General features: G+C 47.7%; 1 protein-coding gene across 1 annotated transcript in view; it reads left to right on the forward strand.

Annotated features, from left to right (window-relative positions):
- Positions 1-3,997: 3,997 nt before the first annotated feature.
- fam189a2 (family with sequence similarity 189 member A2) overlaps positions 3,998-19,040 on the forward strand; it is a gene marked incomplete at both ends in the record, with an annotated part of 86,038 nt that continues 70,995 nt past the window's right edge. The window contains one exon of the mRNA XM_084338199.1: positions 3,998-4,195. Coding sequence (XP_084194325.1) covers positions 3,998-4,195 — 198 coding nt within the window. The remainder of the gene's footprint in view (positions 4,196-19,040) is intronic.

Raw genomic sequence — 19,040 nt, forward strand, 5'->3', positions numbered from 1 at the left:
GGAGAGGACTTGAATGTGCACAGGGGTGGAATTTGTACGTTTTGTTCCAAACTCCAAATTGCGGTACAAATCAAGGAGAATGTGTCTCGGGTAGCGGCCTCTAGTTAATATTATGTTCTCTCTGCAAAGAGAGATAGCGATAACGCTATATAATAGATAAACCATGCTGCATTCATTCGGAAAGAAAGACCTATAAAATGCTATTTATTAGGGGTGTAATGGTACACAGAAGCCACGGTTCGGTACGTACCTCGGTATTGGGGTCACGGTTCAGTACGAGTTCGGTACAACCGAAAAAAAATATTTATAATAATTATTATTAATATAATTTTTATTTATTTATATATTATATTTATGATCATTATTATTATTATTAAATAGAATAATTTTCTATATGCTTGCCGTGGTAGTCAGTGATACTGGTGTCATTCTGTGTTCAGGCATCCACTTGCCCAGGCATGCGTTGTTCATGGGACGGGGTAGCACGGTGTGCAAGCTCACTCGCTATTTGCATATCAATAGCGCCGGTCGTCAGGTGTGTTAAATACGTTCTCAGACACATTCACACCTAACTTGTTGTGAAGACGTGTTACATTCCATTCGTAGAGGCAATTAGGCACTGTCTTTAGTCTGTGCCCAGGCGAGGGGACATTAAATGCGCATTCGCGGGAGCGCGCGCACGCGCCGGGAGCGCGCGTGCACGTGGTGCGTGTCACCCCAGATGATTTCAATAACGCACCACTGTATACGCACAATCTCAAGCACACGTTAATTTAGATAAATCCCACACTTTGCATAGAAATATCTGTGCATACGCAGCATTGATAAATGAGGGCCCTGGTCTTTTGCCACTGTGTTTTGGGCCCGTTCTGCCGTAACCGAGTATATTACAGGTGTCTAACCCTAACCCTAACCGAGTATATTACAGGTGTCTAACCCTAACCCTAACCGAGTATATTACAGGTGTCTAACCCTAACCCTAACAGAGTATATTACAGATGTCTAACCCTAACCCTAACAGAGTATATTACAGATGTCTAACCCTAACAGAGTACATTACAGCTGGGATGTCTGTAGCCACGTCAACCACCTAAGAAGACAACTCATTTAAAGAATAAATGGTTTTGGTGGGAATCGGATCTGTATGATAAAACATCCAAATAGGATCTGGCCCAAAAATACCTGAATTATCCTTTTAATAGTTGCTGTGTTAATTCGTTTTGTTCCTCCAGTAGAAACAGGGGTCACGGGTTCGGACAGAGTGACGGCCCAGTCGAGACGAGGAGGAGTGTGTGTCTGTGGTGGGGGAGGGAGGTGTGCGTCCGTGTCCCTGTCTGTGGTGGGGGAGGGAGGTGTGTGCATGTGTCCCGTCCCCCGTGTCCCTGTCTGTGGTGCGGTCAGGCAGTCAAGTCACCTCTGGTCCGGTCCATGCGTGTAGAAAACATGTTTGATTGTAATCTCAGTTCAATATACCTCCACAAACGGGTTTTTAATAATAAAAGTGCTAACGAGTGGGTTCTAAGTGCTGACGAGTGGGTTCTAAGTGCTGACGATGAGTGGGTTCTTCTAAGTGCTTCCCCGCAAGAGACTGGAACTCATGGAGTACACTGTGTTAGAGAGAGAGAGAGACTGAGAAGAGTGATTGGAACCATGTCTGCCTGGGTTTGTCTGTGGAGTTTCACCTTACAACACCAAATAAATGAAACTTTAACGTTTAAAGTCTTTAACTTAATGCTATGTGTATTGTCTTTGATTTTTTGTTTTAATTGTTCGTGAATTTCAGGGATGTCATTTCACCACATTTCAACATGTGGTATAGGGACAGCGGAACATACCGGTATATATTATATATATATATTTGGGGAAATAGCTATCAAGATATCTGAAATGTATTAAAGGGGTGCCATTTTAAGAATTCACATGTGTTCTTCCAGTACCCTAGGACAGTTCAGTCAGTGTGTTCTTCCTGTGCCCCAGGACAGTTCAGTCAGTATGTTCTTCCTGTGCCCTAGGACAGTTCAGTCAGTGTGTTCTTCCTGTGCCCCAGGACAGTTCAGTCAGTATGTTCTCCCTGTGCCCCAGGACAGTTCAGTCAGTATGTTCTTCCTGTGCCCCAGGACAGTTCAGTCAGTATGTTCTTCCTGTGCCCCAGGACAGTTCAGTCAGTATGTTCTTCCTGAGCCCCAGGACAGTTCAGTCAGTATGTTCTTCCTGTGCCCCAGGACAGTTCAGTCAGTATGTTCTTCCTGTGCCCCAGGACAGTTCAGTCAGTGTGTTCTTCCTGTGCCCCAGGACAGTTCAGTCAGTGTGTTCTTCCTGTGCCCCAGGACAGTTCAGTCAGTGTGTTCTTCCTGTGCCCCAGGACAGTTCAGTCAGTGTGTTCTTCCTGTGTCTCAGGACAGTTCAGTCAGTATGTTCTTCCTGTGCCCCAGGACAGTTCAGTCAGTATGTTCTTCCTGTGCCCCAGGACAGTTCAGTCAGTATGTTCTTCCTGTGCCCCAGGACAGTTCAGTCAGTATGTTCTTCCTGTGCCCCAGGACAGTTCAGTCAGTATGTTCTTCCTGTGCCCCAGGACAGTTCAGTCAGTATGTTCTTCCTGTGTCTCAGGACAGTTCAGTCAGTATGTTCTTCCTGTGCCCCAGGACAGTTCCGTCAGTATGTTCTCTTTGTGTCTCAGGACAGTTCAGTCAGTATGTTCTTCCTGAGGACAGTTCAGTCAGTATGTTCTTCCTGTGCCCCAGGACAGTTCAGTCAGTATGTTCTTCCTGTGTCACCAGGACAGTTCAGTCAGTATGTTCTTCCTGTGCCCCAGGACAGTTCAGTCAGTATGTTCTTCCTGTGCCCCAGGACAGTTCAGTCAGTATGTTCTTCCTGTGTCTCAGGACAGTTCAGTCAGTATGTTCTTCCTGTGCCCCAGGACAGTTCAGTCAGTATGTTCTTCCTGAGGACAGTTCAGTCAGTATGTTCTTCCTGTGCCCCAGGACAGTTCAGTCAGTATGTTCTTCCTGTGTCTCAGGACAGTTCAGTCAGTATGTTCTTCCTGTGCCCCAGGACAGTTCAGTCAGTATGTTCTTCCTGTGTCTCAGGACAGTTCAGTCAGTATGTTCTTCCTGTGTCTCAGGACAGTTCAGTCAGTATGTTCTTCCTGTGTCACCAGGACATTTCAGTCAGTATGTTCTTCCTGTGCCCCAGGACAGTTCAGTCAGTATGTTCTTCCTGTGCCCCAGGACAGTTCAGTCAGTATGTTCTTCCTGTGCCCCAGGACAGTTCAGTCAGTATGTTCTTCCTGTGCCCCAGGACAGTTCAGTCAGTATGTTCTTCCTGTGCCCCAGGACAGTTCAGTCAGTATGTTCTTCCTGTGCCCCAGGACAGTTCAGTCAGTATGTTCTTCCTGTGCCCCAGGACAGTTCAGTCATATGTTCTTCCTGTGTCTCAGGACAGTTCAGTCAGTGGGTTCTTCCTGAGCCCCAGGACAGTTCAGTCAGTATGTTCTCCCCCTCCTCCCCCCTCTCAGCCCCTCCTCCCCCCCCTCTCACCCTCCTCCCCCTGCAGCTCCTCCTCCTCCTCCCCCCCCCCCCCCCCCCTTAGCCCCCTCTCACCCTCCTCCCCCCTGCAGCCCCCGCCTTCCTTGTCACGCTGCCAGAATATGTGAAACGCAATCCAAGCCCCCGGTCACCGAGTCGTGGTTATTTTAAAACTTTAAACCTCAGCCACCACCTCGGAAATACCATCATGGCAGCAGGACTCCCGTGGAGAGGAGCCACTACACCCAGCAGCAGGGACGGGACTTCCCCTTATTAATAACAAGGAGTCAAAAAAGAGGAACAAGTAAAATGATCCGTGTTGGGTTAGTTGTTATTGTGTCGCTGCTCCCCTGCAGATGTCTCTCCCGGTGGTAGTGTTACCGTCACCGGGCTCCCGTCCCGCCTCGACAGAGCCTTATTACAGAAGTCGCCCCCCTCGCTGCATCTCCACCTCCTCCTCGTCCTCCCGCAGCATGGCTCCTCCCGGCGGCTCCCGGCGGTCCCGGCCCCTCGTCCTCCCGGTGCTGCTGCCCGGCGGCCGCCCGCTGCTCTCGCTGGGCTTGCTGCAGCTGGTGCTGGGCTGCTCCACGGTGGCGCTGTCCTTCGGAGCCCTGTCCCTCAGCAGCTCTCCCCCGGTCCGCAGCTCCTGTCCCTTCTGGGCCGGCTCCTCCGTAAGTTGGCACCATGGTGGTTAGTTACACCTGTTACACCATTTCAACAGGTGTGCGTAATGTCGTGTGGTGACGTTCTGGCGCGCTGCTCACCATATCAACAGGTGTGCGTAATGTTGTGCGTAATGTTGTGTGGTGAGGTTCTGGCGCGCTGCTCACCATATCAACAGGTGTGCGTAATGTTGTGCGTAATGTCGTGTGGTGACCAGTGGTGCAGTGGCAAATTGACAGTAGGTCAAACGCTCCACGCGCGTGCGCGCGCATGCACCGTTTTTTTTGGCTGCTCTCGTCCTGCAGCTGGATACTATTGCCTCACAGCGCGGCCGTCAGCGCGCGGCCCAGAGAGCGCCACTGGCTCTGCGGCTCTGCAGCTGCATGCTTCTCCGGGAGTCCGGTTGGATAATGCCATGTAAAAAGCGATTGCGCGTTCTGGCGCGCTGCTCACCATATCAACAGGTGTGCGTAATGTTGTGCGTAATGTTGTGTGGTGAGACTCTGGCGCGCTGCTCACCATATCAACAGGTGTGCGTAATGTTGTGCGTAATGTTGTGTGGTGAGACTCTGGCGCGCTGCTCACCATATCAACAGGTGTGCGTAATGTTGTGCGTAATGTTGTGTGGTGAGGTTCTGGCGCGCTGCTCACCATATCAACAGGTGTGCGTAATGTTGTGCGTAATGTTGTGTGGTGAGACTCTGGCGCGCTGCTCACCATATCAATAGGTGTGCGTAATGTTGTGCGTAATGTTGTGTGGTGAGGTTCTGGCGTGCTGCTCACCATATCAACAGGTGTGACCACGGTGCTATTCAGAAAGAAATGGCTCGATTGTATCATACTATAGTCATCATCAGTTTATGAGTTTACACACATCATAGCTGCTTGTTATTCAATTGACTTTGTTGGGGTTATTATGTTGTTGTTATTATCCCTTTCACTTCGGATGCGGAGCTAATGATGCTAATGATGAAGCATCGCCGTCGGTTGTGTGATAGTAAAGGGCTAACCTTCTGTCATGTGGCAGTGAAAGGGTTAAGCATATGTTTATTTTTATTTTTATATACTTTATTGTGTCAATAAATCACTCTAGATTTAGAGTACACACACACACATATACATAGTCACATATACATGTATGCATACATACCTGTACATACGTAAAACACACACACATGTACATATACGACGTATATTGTAAATCTTTTTTTTATGCATATGTGTTGAGTGACAACTGACATGGGGAGTTGATAGACATTATTATGAGGCTCTCAGTACTCGCTCACCCGGAGAAGATTAAACGGCACACCAATAATGATATTAATATTAATATATGTTTTTAATTCAATTATTATAAAAATGTAAGATACCGTAACGACCCAGAGTTCAATACGAAGTAGAAGTGTATACAATGACGCGTTTGAGGTATTGTGAAAGAAAAGATCAGAAATAATACGTATTGTTGTTGACCTACAGAATATACGGAGTAATGGAGAATAATATAGTATTTGCAGGGCTGGGAATACTGTCTTTGCTGTACAGGATATATAAAAGTGTGTAGTAAAGTCTGTCGTGTTTATGTTTATGTTATCCCTTACATTTCCAGGAAAATCTTGAAAAATGATTTCGCTACAACCACACGTTTCCAACCAGGCTGATGTGGTCTTCTCAAGAAATATAGAATAACTTTGATAAACCCTTTCACTACCACACTACAGAAGGTTAACCCTTTCACTACCACACTACAGAAGGTTAACCCTTTCACTACCACACTACAGAAGGTTAACCTTTCACTACCACACTACAGAAAGTTAACCTTTCACTACCACACTACAGAAGGTTAACCTTTCACTACCACACTACAGAAGGTTAACCCTTTCACTACCACACTACATAAGGTTAACCCTTTCACTACCACACTACAGAAGGTTAACCCTTTCACTACCACACTACAGAAGGTTATATATCGTATGGCTATCGCGTCCCGCTCTACCCTAATGAGATACCCCTTATCTCCTAGTACCTACTGTACACCACCACGAACAACTTAATGCACCCATACCTGACCGGGCCCCGCCCCTATGGAGGCGTAGCCTATAAGACCATGGTCATGGTCACCAAACACCCTTCCTCTATTTTCGTTCCATCATATCGGCTGCGTGCACCGTATGTAACTAGTAGTATGAAAAAGATTGGAGGAATTGTGTAATGTTGAAAGCTTACCGGAGGTTGCTGGCCCCTGGCATCTTCGAAGCATGTTTTCAGCGACACGACGGGCCTATGTTGATGTTTCCTCGTCTGATGGCAGCAGACCAAGGTTCAGCTGTGCAAGATTGGCTGTCGGGCCAGCTTGTACCCAGGTAGGCCCTGTGTCTTCAGGCATGGGTATTAGTGTTAGTAATGCTGGTTTGTTTTGTTACACAACCATGTTGTGTGTTGGCGCCGGGGGCAGGATGGTTTGGTGAACGTTTCACTGCAGTGAACGGTTTCCAAACGGTCTTGGGCGTGCGGTTAAACATCTAATGCTATGCTACATGCTAACGCTAATGCTACATGCTAACATACTGCTACGCTGTTCTAATGTCTCCGCCGTGCGATGTTGTCACTTCTCCCTCCTCTTGCCCGGTTCATCAATGAAGGTCAGTCGGTAGCTGTTGTGGGGGTTTTGCTGAGTCCTATTTACCTTTTTTACGGGTAAATGGGTTGACAACAGGGTAGGCCGTGGCTAGGTAGCCTAGCCAGGTACGTTACCTTTGTGTTCCGGCAGGGTCTGTGGAACGGTGTCCCCATCTGGGGCCGATGCGTGAGCTCGGCGGTGTAGCAGTAGAGCTATACTACTGCAGGATGGGACTTAACGGCGGGTTATGGCTCAGCTGGCTAGTTCCTATCCACATTAGCGTCGGGTAGTGGGGCTATGGGTCAAGCCGACATGGTAAACATGTTGCGTGTCTGTGCACAGGCGGTTGTTGATCTGGGTCCCACATCGCCTCATGCTAGGCTGTAGTAGTGTATTGGGCTACTGTTTCGTTCTGTCACTCTGCTATGAGAAGGTCTGTCTTTGCTACAGCTTTCTCTCCTCTCAACCATTTATGCTGATGGTCAATCGGTGTCTACTGGGGGAGTAGTGCGGGGGGGGGGCTTTGTTTACCTTTTTTGGTAAATGGGCTAAGCTAGGGCTGGTGTGCTGTTGTGAATATTTTGAATGAAGGCGGGACTAGTTCGCTCTGGTCCGCCTCCCCTTAACGTTGTGTATATGGGTTTGCTCATTCTACAGTATTTTGTGGGTTAGTTCTTTTATTCATTTAACCCTTTCATGGTGCACACCACAGTGGAGGTTGCTGTTTGCAACCACCACTGGTGCTCCGTGTTAACATCAGTCCTTTGTTTTTGACATATTGAAACAGTGCCCCGCCCGGCCGACGCCATGGGTGGGTCGGCCTGGCGAGTGGCTGGTGGGCTGCTAAAGTATGTACCGCCACGTTATGGAATTGGCAGCGATTAGAACTGTGTTCGAATTGCTGTTTTTTTCTATTGAAAAAAATGGTGTCTGGTGGCGGGGCCTTGAGGGCCAGCCGACGTCGACACATCGCACGATGTTGTTGACGTTATTAGCTTTGACCCAGCCGCAAGCTATAACCGCTCAGGGTTCCCCTCTCCGCAGGGGATTTTGGTCTTCTGCTGGAGCGCGGGCGGTATTGTCCTAGGCCCCACACCGCCTCACACCGCGCAGCCAGAAGAAGAGCGAGTACGGCCTCGTCAGCGGCGATGACGAGGCCCTCGACAGGCGGCCATGTTTTCCCCCGCCGGAGGTATCCTGGGCGTTGATTCGACAGGTGTCCACAAGGCCGACAGCCTTGGCGGCCGAGGGATCGGCCATGTTGGATGGGTTCGGCTTGAACAAACAAGCCGTCACCGTCCTGCCGCGAGCAACCCGCTCTCCGATCACTCCCTTCCCCAACACCAGCGGAAAAAGTGGGCTCTGATTGTTTCCTTTGGCTGCGGGCCGCGTGCCTTCGTTGAAGCGCGGGCGGCCCCACTTTTCGCTTCTCATGGGGACAGGGGCTGACACCCAGTTGATGGCTGAGCCTGGGTCTGTCCGTGAGAATGTTGTGCTGTCAAGCGGCTCCCACACCATAAGCTGTGTTGGTTGAGCCTGGTGTTACGTCTGTCAACTTAAGTGTTGTCAGCAGGGGGGCTCGAAACCTTTTGAGGCACACAGTGCGGGCTTCCCCGGCCTCGCCTTCGCCAGGCCAGGTATCATGTTGGTGCCTCCCACTCCTGAAAAATTGGCAGTGGTCTCGCAGGCACGTGTGATTTGGGGTGGTAGTAATATCACTGCAGGGCTACGGTGTGTAGGAACCCATGGGGTCCTTACACCTTGCATGTCCGGCTGCAGAACAACTCCTCAGCATGTTCTGGAGGGGTGTTCAGTGGGGGGGGTTTTTCACCTAGGAAGCCCCCCGTATCAAACCGGCCCTTTCTGTCGGGGTCCCCCCTTGGGTGCGATTGCCTCGTGGGTGGTGTCAGGGTCAGATGTCCCGACACGGAACGCTCTGCTCGCATGGTTCCAGGGTTGGCTACGCACAGCGGGGGGACCGGGCCAACTATCTACAGTTTCTGGCGGACCTGCGCCACATGGCGGCGGGTGCGTTGGGAGTGTCATCACATATGACTACGGCAGTACCATATGTCGAGGTGGATGGAGAGAACGCTGAGACGGGGACTTGTGTTTACACAACCCCACCCGTTTTCAGGTTTGGTACAGACCCTATTGTCAGGGTCTCCAGCAGTGACAGCTCTGGTCAACAAGATCCAATCTCTGTGGACGAAGCAAGCCATCGTCGTGGCGTTCTCCTCCCGGTGTTCTCTGCCTGAGAAATCGGGAGGGGGGGTGTCAGACCCAGGCTGGACCTGTCCCATGGGAAGGTTCAGCATTTTTTGGATCGTCTCCTACCTGTTGAACACTGTCAGGTGGGGGTCTGGTTCTCCTCCATAGACCTGTAGGATGCGTATGCGCATCTCCGATCTTCCATCCTAGGGCTTACCTACGCTTCCTTTGCAGGGTTAGCGTATGAGTACCAGAGGCTGCCGTTCGGTTTTCTCTGGCTCCCCGGCCTCTGCGTCATCAGGGGTTACGGAGTGTTCTGCCCTGACGACGTTCTGGTCCTTCGCGGTCAAGGTGGATCGTCAGGTCTCGTACCAGGCAGGTCTCTACCAGCCTGGGGTTGCTGTAGACTGGATGTAGAGTACTCCTCTTCCCAGTCAACGGTTGGAGGGCTATGGGCATCCCTCTCAGAGCGTGTTGTCAACACGCTCGGGAGGTTCCGCCCTAGGACGGTTGCGGCGCTGTCTCACGTCGCGTTTTCACCGACGCCTCCCTCGCTGGTGACGCGTCGGGCCAACGCAGTAGGGGGCAGCTGGCAAACCATGCTGCCCGGTCTGCGCTACGTTCAATGTGTTGGTGTTGAAAGCGGTCCTTCTGGTCCACAAATGGTGTTGATCAGGACGGACGATACGACATCAGTGTCGTGTATCGACAGACAGGGAGGGGTACGCTCCCCCCGTCTGCACCAGGCGGCGGGCGGCTGGCTATGGGCGTCCTCCATCTGCGCGGCCTGAGGGCTCCCCACATCCCCGGCAGGGAGAATGTGGGTACAGGTGTACTGTCGCGGGGCGGTCCTCATCCTGACGGGTGGGGATTACGTCCGGACATAGCCAGGCAGGTCTGGGACCGATGCCGTGCCGCCTGGGATTCTTCCCCATACATCTGTTAGGTCAGTTGTTGGGACGGGTACCTTGAGGGGCGCAGGTTCTTGATCCTGATGGTGTTACCATCCGGAATGCGCATGCTCCCTCCACTGTCGCGCTTACGCGGGCAGATGACGTATGTTCCAAGTGTGGTGTAAGGCGGGGGGCCAGGGGCTCAGTCTCCTGCCCCCTGGATGCTGTCCTTAGTTACCTCCAGTCTCTCCTTGATAGACTGTCGGCTTCGACGGTGAGGGTATATGCAGCAGCTATATCCTCCTATCATGAGGGGTTTGAGGGGATGTCTTGTTCAGCCACCCTCTTGTGAAGCGTTTCCTGCTCGGCGCTCGACGCGTTAAGCCGGTGCAACGCTCCTGGGCTCCGACTTGGGATCTTCAACTGGTCCTCGGTCGGTTGTCCTTGGCCCCGTTTGAGCCGCTCGAGCAGGCGCCGTTGGAACAGCTGTCGTTCAAGACCGCGTTCTTGCTGGCCGTCACCTCCGCTGACGCGTGGGTGTGCTTTGTGCTCTCTCGGTACGACCAGAGTGCCTGTCTTTCGTTCCGATTGCGGTGCCACTCTGCGGCCTAATCCTGCCTTCGTGCCTGTAAATATCCGGAGTTCTTCCGCTCCAGGGATATTGTGGTTCAGGCGTTTCATCCGCCTCCTCACGGTGGTGAGTTAGATGCGGGCCTTCACCTGTCATGTCCGTTCCGTGCTTTGGGAATTGCCTCAGCCGTACTCAGGACCTCGGGGTCACCGTTCGGCTTTTTGTCTGTCACGGTGGTTCTCATGCCGGTAAGGCACTATCGAACAACGCCTGTCCCATTGGTTGTGCGAGGGCATTGCCCTCTGCTACACGTTGGCTGGGAAGGATCCCCCTGGGGGCGTCAGGGCGCACTCCACTCGTGGGGTGGCTGCCTCTGCCGCTCTCCTGGGTGGGGCCTCGGTGGATGACATCTGTGCTGCAGCTTCATGGTCCTCCCCGGGCCCCTTTGTAAGGTTTTACCTCATGGACATGACCGGGGGTTCTGTCTCCCAGGCGGTTCTGGGGTCTGTGGCCTTTCCTGCTTCCCGTCCTTTGGTAGGGTAGCAGGAGTGTGTGGGTATGGGCCACAGTGTGTTGAGTCACACGTGGTTCCGCCTGTGCGGTGTGTTCAAGGGGTTCTAGTTCCCTCTTGTTCGCATTCAGGTGGAGTTGACTGCGCCCCCCCTTCATTAGGAAGGATGGGGTGACAGGGCTCCCCGCACCCCTTGATGTGGGCTTACGGGTCCTCAGGGGGTACATCTGTCGGGTCTCGCGTCCGCTCTAGCCATACGATATATAACGATAGGTTATGTATATAACCTAGTTATATTAGTATTGGCTGAGCGTCCCGCTCTACGCGGCCCTGAGTTCCCTTTTGAGGGATCTTTTACTGGAACGAGATTTGGCGAGGAAGAGTGTTTGGTGGCCATGACCATGGTCTTATAGGCCAGGGGTTCCCAAACTTTTCAGGCCAGGGCCCAGAAAATAAGGCGTCAGAGAGCCGCGGCCCAATGGACATCGTCAGGCTTTTTTTTTTCTTTTTTTTTTGCCAGGTGATTTTTTAAGCCAAATATCACTTCAATCCTATTAAGTTAGTTCAAGTTAGTTATTCATTTATATGTGCTATTTATGAGAGGGCTAACTTGTTGCAAAATAATAATGATAATAATAATAGCCTCATTAAAATACTATTGTTGCTTCGGTTGTTTTCAGCGTTTTATGTGCATAATCTGTTATTTAGTTTGAAATGTTCGTTGAAATAAGTAGATTTTTCGTTTTTGTTTATTTATTAAGTTAATATAAAACCATATAGTCACATTTTAGAATACAATAGAATAGAATTTTAGAATACAACTAGAAACACTGTCCTGGCCTGCTTCTAAGTTCAGTGGCCTGACAAAAAAAAAAATAAAAAAAAAATAAAAAAAAAAATAAAAAAATTATTTATTTTTATTTTATTTTTTTAAATCATCTCGCGGCCCACCCGTGGCTGCTCGCGGCCCACCTTTGGGTCGCGACCCCGACTTTGGGAACCACTGGGCTATGCCTCCATAGGGGCGGGGCCCGGTCAGGTATGGGTGCATTAAGTTGTTCGTAGTGGTGTACAGTAGGTACTAGGAGATAAGGGGTATCTCATTATGGTAGAGCGGGATGCTCAGCCAATACTAATATAACTACAGTAGGTTATATACATAACCTATCGTTAACCCTTTCACTACCACACTACAGAAGGTTAACCCTTTCACTACCACACTACAGAAGGTTAACCCTTTCACTGCCACACAACAATGGGTTAACCCGTTCACTACCACACTACAGAAGGTTAACCCTTTCACTACCACACTACAGAAGGTTAACCCTTTCACTACCACACTACAGAAGGTTAACCCTTTCACTGCCACACAACAATGGGTTAACCCGTTCACTGCCACACTACAGACGGTTAACCCTTTCACTACCACACTACAGAAGGTTAACCCTTTCACTGCCACACAACAATGGGTTAACCCAGTGTTTCTCAAAGTGGGGGGCGCGCCCCCCAGGGGGGGCGCAGAGGCATGACAGGGGGGCCAATTTTTTTTTTTTTTGTTTTTTTTTTTGGATTACAGAAAATTATCACTAAAGTGCTATCTGTTGCAGCTGCACTGTTCTCCATGAAAATACCATATTTGGATAAGTTTGACCATTTCTCAAAATCTGAAAATCATTATTTAATAAAACACAGAAAAGGATCACCAAGTTACTCTCGATAAAAAAAAACTTTACAGACAACATTGAGACAAAGCTTCCTGACACATCTCCATCCAAACTCTTGGAAGAACTCATTGAAATCTCATCTGATACCACCTGGAGAGCTAGTTTCAGAGTGTGGTGCTGAGTACCAAGTATCTCATGATGCAGCAGTTAAGGTGTTGATACCATTCAGCACCACATATCTGTGTGAAGCTGGCTTTTCATCCATGACTGCTCTGAAAACAAAATATAGGGCGAAGTTGAGCCTTGAGGATGACATGCGTGTTGCCTTGTCAAAGACTGACAGCAATAAAGACTGTTTGCTTATTTCCTATGTTCGCTTTGTAAATTCCCAGTCACTGAGTGAAGATCTGCTGTTTTGCAAATATGTCAAAAACAGAGCGACAGCTGATGAGTTACCTGACAGAACATGGACTGAAATGGGAGAACTGTGTGGGCTTTTGCTCTGACGGTGCGCAGGCCATGGCAGGGAAAAGGAGGGGGCTACAGGCGCTCATCAAGGGGGTCTTGCCAAACGCGCAATGGACGCACTGTAAATTCACAGAGAGGCGCCAGCGTCAAGACAGCTTAGCCCTGAGCTGAATGAGGTTTTGACAGAAGTTATAAACGTGGTAAATTTCATCAAAACCCGAGCCCTGAAAGCGCGCCTGTTCTCTGCGCTGTGTGAGGAGATGGGAGCTGACCATTCTGCAGTGCTGTTTCACAGCGAGGCAAGGTGGCTCTCGCGAGGGAAGGTGTTGTCAATTTGAAAGGTCACGATATTGGTGTTATTTTAATAAATTTAAACATGGCCCATTTCATGACTATTTTGTTGGGGCGAGGGGGGGGGGGGGGGGGGCCCAAGATATTTTGGTCCGCCTGACAGAAAAAGTTTGAGAAGCACTGGGTTAACCCTTTCACAACCACACTACAGAAGGTTAACCCGTTCACTACCACACTACAGAAGGTTAACCCTTTCACTAGCACACTACAGAAGGTTAACCCTTTCACTACCACACAACAGAAGGTTAACCCTTTCACTGCCACACAACAATGGGTTAACCCGTTCACTACCACACTACAGAAGGTTAACCCTTTCACTACCACACTACAGAAGGTTAACCCTTTCACTACCACACTACAGAAGGTTAACCCTTTCACTGCCACACAACAATGGGTTAACCCGTTCACTGCCACACTACAGACGGTTAACCCTTTCACTACCACACTACAGAAGGTTAACCCTTTCACTGCCACACAACAAGGGGTTAACCCAGTGTTTCTCAAAGTGGGGGGCGCGCCCCCCAGGTGGGGCGCAGAGGCATGACAGGGGGGGCCTTGAGAAAAAAATAAAAATAAAAAAACGTTTTTTTTTTTTTTTTTTTGATTACAGAAAATTATCACTAAAGTGCTATCTGTTGCAGCTGCACTGTTCTCCATGAAAATACCATATTTGGATAAGTTTGACCATTTCTCAAAATCTGAAAATCATTATTTAATAAAACACAGAAAAGGATCACCAAGTTACTCTCGATAAAAAAAAACTTTACAGACAACATTGAGACAAAGCTTCCTGACACATCTCCATCCAAACTCTTGGAAGAACTCATTGAAATCTCATCTGATACCACCTGGAGAGCTAGTTTCAGAGTGTGGTGCTGAGTACCAAGTATCTCATGATGCAGCAGTTAAGGTGTTGATACCATTCAGCACCACATATCTGTGTGAAGCTGGCTTTTCATCCATGACGGCTCTGAAAACAAAATATAGGGCGAAGTTGAGCCTTGAGGATGACATGCGTGTTGCCTTGTCAAAGACTGACAGCAATAAAGACTGTTTGCTTATTTCCTATGTTCGCTTTGTAAATTCCCAGTCACTGAGTGAAGATCTGCTGTTTTGCAAATATGTCAAAAACAGAGCGACAGCTGATGAGTTACCTGACAGAACATGGACTGAAATGGGAGAACTGTGTGGGCTTTTGCTCTGACGGTGCGCAGGCCATGGCAGGGAAAAGGAGGGGGCTACAGGCGCTCATCAAGGGGGTCTTGCCAAACGCGCAATGGACGCACTGTAAATTCACAGAGAGGCGCCAGCGTCAAGACAGCTTAGCCCTGAGCTGAATGAGGTTTTGACAGAAGTTATAAACGTGGTAAATTCCATCAAAACCCGAGCCCTGAAAGCGCGCCTGTTCTCTGCGCTGTGTGAGGAGATGGGAGCTGACCATTCTGCAGTGCTGTTTCACAGCGAGGCAAGGTGGCTCTCGCGAGGGAAGGTGTTGTCAATTTGAAAGGTCACGATATTGGTGTTATTTTAATAAATTTAAACATGGCCCATTTCATGACTATTTTGTTGGGGCGAGGGGGGGGGGGGGGCCCCAAGATATTTTGGTCCGCCTGACAGAAAAAGTTTGAGAAGCACTGGGTTAACCCTTTCACAACCACACTACAGAAGGTTAACCCGTTCACTACCACACTACAGAAGGTTAACCCTTTCACTAGCACACTACAGAAGGTTAACCCTTTCACTACCACACAACAGAAGGTTAACCCTTTCACTGCCACACAACAATGGGTTAACCCGTTCACTACCACACTACAGACGGTTAACACTTTCACTACCACACTACAGAAGGTCCTCAGCCATGTTCTAACTCTCTGTCTCAGCCATGTTCTCACTCTCTGTCTCAGCCATGTTCTAACTCTCTGTCTCAGCCATGTTCTAACTCACAGGCCAGAGCCACCTTTAAACTGCAGTTTAGGGAAAGCCCTGGATATAGGTATTATTTAACATACACAATTCACCTTTTATAAACAACGAAAACGAGAATGCACCACAATTAACATTATCACAAACCCTGAGGGGGAAGCACCAGTTGTGATTGGAGAATCAATAAAGGAGGGCAGGGTTTCAAATAGGTACATTTGTTGTACAGTATATAGCCGTATAACACCGGAGGTAATATACAATACATTTGCCCTTAACCCTTTCACTGCCACACGACAGAAAGTCCTGTCCGACGGTCCAATGAAAGGGCTAACCCTGATCCTAACACCAGTCCCCAAATAGAGATTTAAAAAGGACAGTGAAAACACAGCCATCATTTGAGTTCAATATTCATGCAACAAGTGACAAGCATAGCTTTGTGGCTATTGCTTAACCCTTTCACTACCACACTACCAAAGGGTTAACCCTTTCACTGCGACAATACACAAGGTTAACCCTTTCACTGCCACACTACCAAAGGGTCAACCCTTTCACAACCACACTACAGAAGGTTAACCCTTTCACTACCACACTATAGACGGTTAACCCTTTTCACTACCACACTACAGACAGTTACCACACGGTTAGTGTGGTAGTGAAAGGCTTAACAGTCTGCCTCTTGACATTGAATCATTTGAATAGTTGGCAGATTTCCCCAACTTCTTCTATAGACAAATTCAGACGGGGAACTCAAAAGCACATGTTTAGCTCCAAGCTAACCAACTTGAACAACAACAAGTATCCCTGCTGTTTTGTGGTTGCAATGCCTCATTCAAGCTTGATAATGAATTAGCCCATTGGCAATCAACAGCAGCGGATTAAAAATGCTCATTAAAGCACTTTACAATGAGTAAAGTGTAATGGTTTCCCTCAGCCGTTAGGTGGGCACCACAATAGCTCTGGGTACTCCGCTCTGGAGTTACCCACCCGGACGTGTGATGATTGTCATGACGTCAAGAGAATTTGTTGTTCAAGCCCAGATTCCAGCAACAGTCAGAGGAGGAAGGAAACAATGCGTTGAATTAGGCATTGTTTACTGTTAGTAAGCTTGATGCGTTTCAGGAAAGTGATAAAAATCCTCTTTGGGTAGGCAGATGACTCGAACCACCTTAGATCCTAATCAACCTTCTCATGGTTCAGTAAATTCAGAGGTTGAAATGGGCACTCACTCACACATAAGCCTCCTGAACAAACAAAAAAAAAGACAGTAGAGGTTATTGGCTTTTGTTAGTAGTGAAACACAAAGCGTGCCTCTGAGAAGTTGTAAATCCTTCTCTATAGTTCACTATAGCGAGTGTTAATCATGTTGACGTGGACCCAGACGCAATCTCACTTGACATTGGATTCAGCCAGAGACGTCATTTCGTTAAATCTTTTTACAAATGTTTGCTTGAAATGGAAAACGTTTTGAATCTTAAAGTGGTCATTTTAAAAGATAGTGGTATTTTGCTCCGCAATTTAAAGAATGTGTAAAGGTTAATTGAAATTAACTGTATCTTAACATTTGGAAATCGCGGCACAAAATATAACTTGTCATTTTGAATTACTTCCTTTTTAAAAATCACATTTAACTGAGACTGCTTCTCGGTCTATCTCTGAATTTTTTTACTTAAAGGAACACGCCAACATTTTGGGAAATTAGCTTATTTGCCATCTACGCTGGAGTTAGACAAGCAGATACCCTTTTCTTCTCTGTGCATGCATTAGGCTTAGGGAACAGCCGCACCGTTAGCCTAGCTTAGCGTCATTCACTGGAAGTAGGTGTGCCAGTGTAGCCTAGTTCCCAACAGTCACGAAATACACTCCAAATACAACTCCAAAACTTTCCTGTAAGCATGTTGTGACCTGTGTATTTACCATGTGGAAAAAATAAAAATAAAAAAATAATTTGACATTTTCGTTTTCTAAGCAGACCTGTGTTCGCCCCCCCCCCCCCCCCCTGCTTCGTATAGTCTATCTCACTACCTTCTACATCACTTCCTGTTCTCATCGTGGGGGAGGGGCCTCTGGAAGGGTCACCAGGAATAGGATTGTAGCCTAATCAGATTTACACCTAATCCAATTTCAAAACAAGATTGAATCGGAACGCTCTGTACAAAAAAATCGCGATCTCGATGCAATATAATTTCTAAGTTATGACGATTTAATAAAAAAAATTAAAAAATGTAATAAATTATTATTGTTATTATTTTTTTTACTTTACTTTTTAAATGATTTTATTGAAAAAATAAGAATCGTGAGAGAATCGTGATCTCAATTCTTAGAGAGAAAAACCGTGATTCACATTTGAGCAAGAATCGCCCCTAGCCCTACTGAAGACTGACGTCAGGAATTCCAAACAAGTAAATTTCATCTTCGCAGACTAAACCACCAGTTTGATTTTTGACATTATGTGACATTAGGTTTCAGTAAAAGAGAGATGGCCCCAGAGGAAGTAGTGGTTGTAGCTTATTAAAGTGTGACATCAAGACAAGCATGTTTCATATTAGCCCCAACCCAAAATAGGCTGGGTATTTTTGTCTTGGAGGGCAAATGCACGGGCTGCTCTCCATTCTTAGATCAGCAAGACCTCATGGGAGCTCTAGTGTGTGTGTGTGTGTGTGTGTGTGTGTGTGTGTGTGTGTGTGTGTGTGTGTGTGTGAGTGAATGGGGGTGTGCATTTGTGTAAAGTGAGGGAATGTAAAAAAAAAAAAAAAAAAAAAAAAAAGTGTTTATCTGTGTGTTTGTCGATTTTAAGGAGGTCCTGTGACAGTATTCATTTTGTAGTGGGCATTTAATCGACAGGTTTATAATATGTGCAATTGTTCTAGAAATCACTTTTACACTGTCCCTCATAAATCTGGCAGGAATAAGGTGAAGACCTGTCGCCTTATTAGTAGCTAGGGCAGACAGGCATACTCTTACCCTTTCCTCCGAGACAGGTCTGATAGTGAATGCATCTGGAACAAAATGTTTTGTTTTGTAGAACGAGCTCACAAAAGCTTGGCCATAGATTGTTGTAAAGAAAGTATTAAAATAGCAAGCCACCTTCCCCTTATCAAAGCACACATTATCCTTTATTTCAAGTCCAATATTTCCATTTCTAGCTTTGGTCTTTCCTGTACAACCTAATTCACCAAGAATCTTCCACAGTTTCTCGAGCTGGTGGGCATTTTCCGCAATGGAACCTATATCAAATTGAGATTTGGCTCTCCTATAGCTAGCTTGAGTTCTGAAATAAATTAATCTCTCATGGTCTGTGGGCAGTTTTGTCATCTTAAACTTTCTAAAATAGAAATCACGTTCAGAGATCAATATACACGCCTCGAGTGCATTGGATCGCTTTCGAGACGCAAGAATCAATATGCTTTCGGCGTTTATTGCGTCATACAAACGGAAAATGGATCTAGCAGATCGACGTCAAATAATTGGAATTTTTTTTCTCCAGACGCATCGGCCACGGGTAAGAGGAATCTAACGTTATTTCCAGCTCGATTGTCCATTTATTTCATTGCAATCTGTCCGATCAACGTATGGTGTCTTACTAAAGAAAGCCGTCACGCATCATGGAGCATAATGTATAGCGATCATATGCATTTGAACATTTT

The sequence above is a fragment of the Notolepis coatsorum genome (genome assembly GCF_963971535.1).
Source record: "Notolepis coatsorum genome assembly, chromosome: 1".
Taxonomy (NCBI): Eukaryota; Metazoa; Chordata; class Actinopteri; order Aulopiformes; family Paralepididae; genus Notolepis; species Notolepis coatsorum.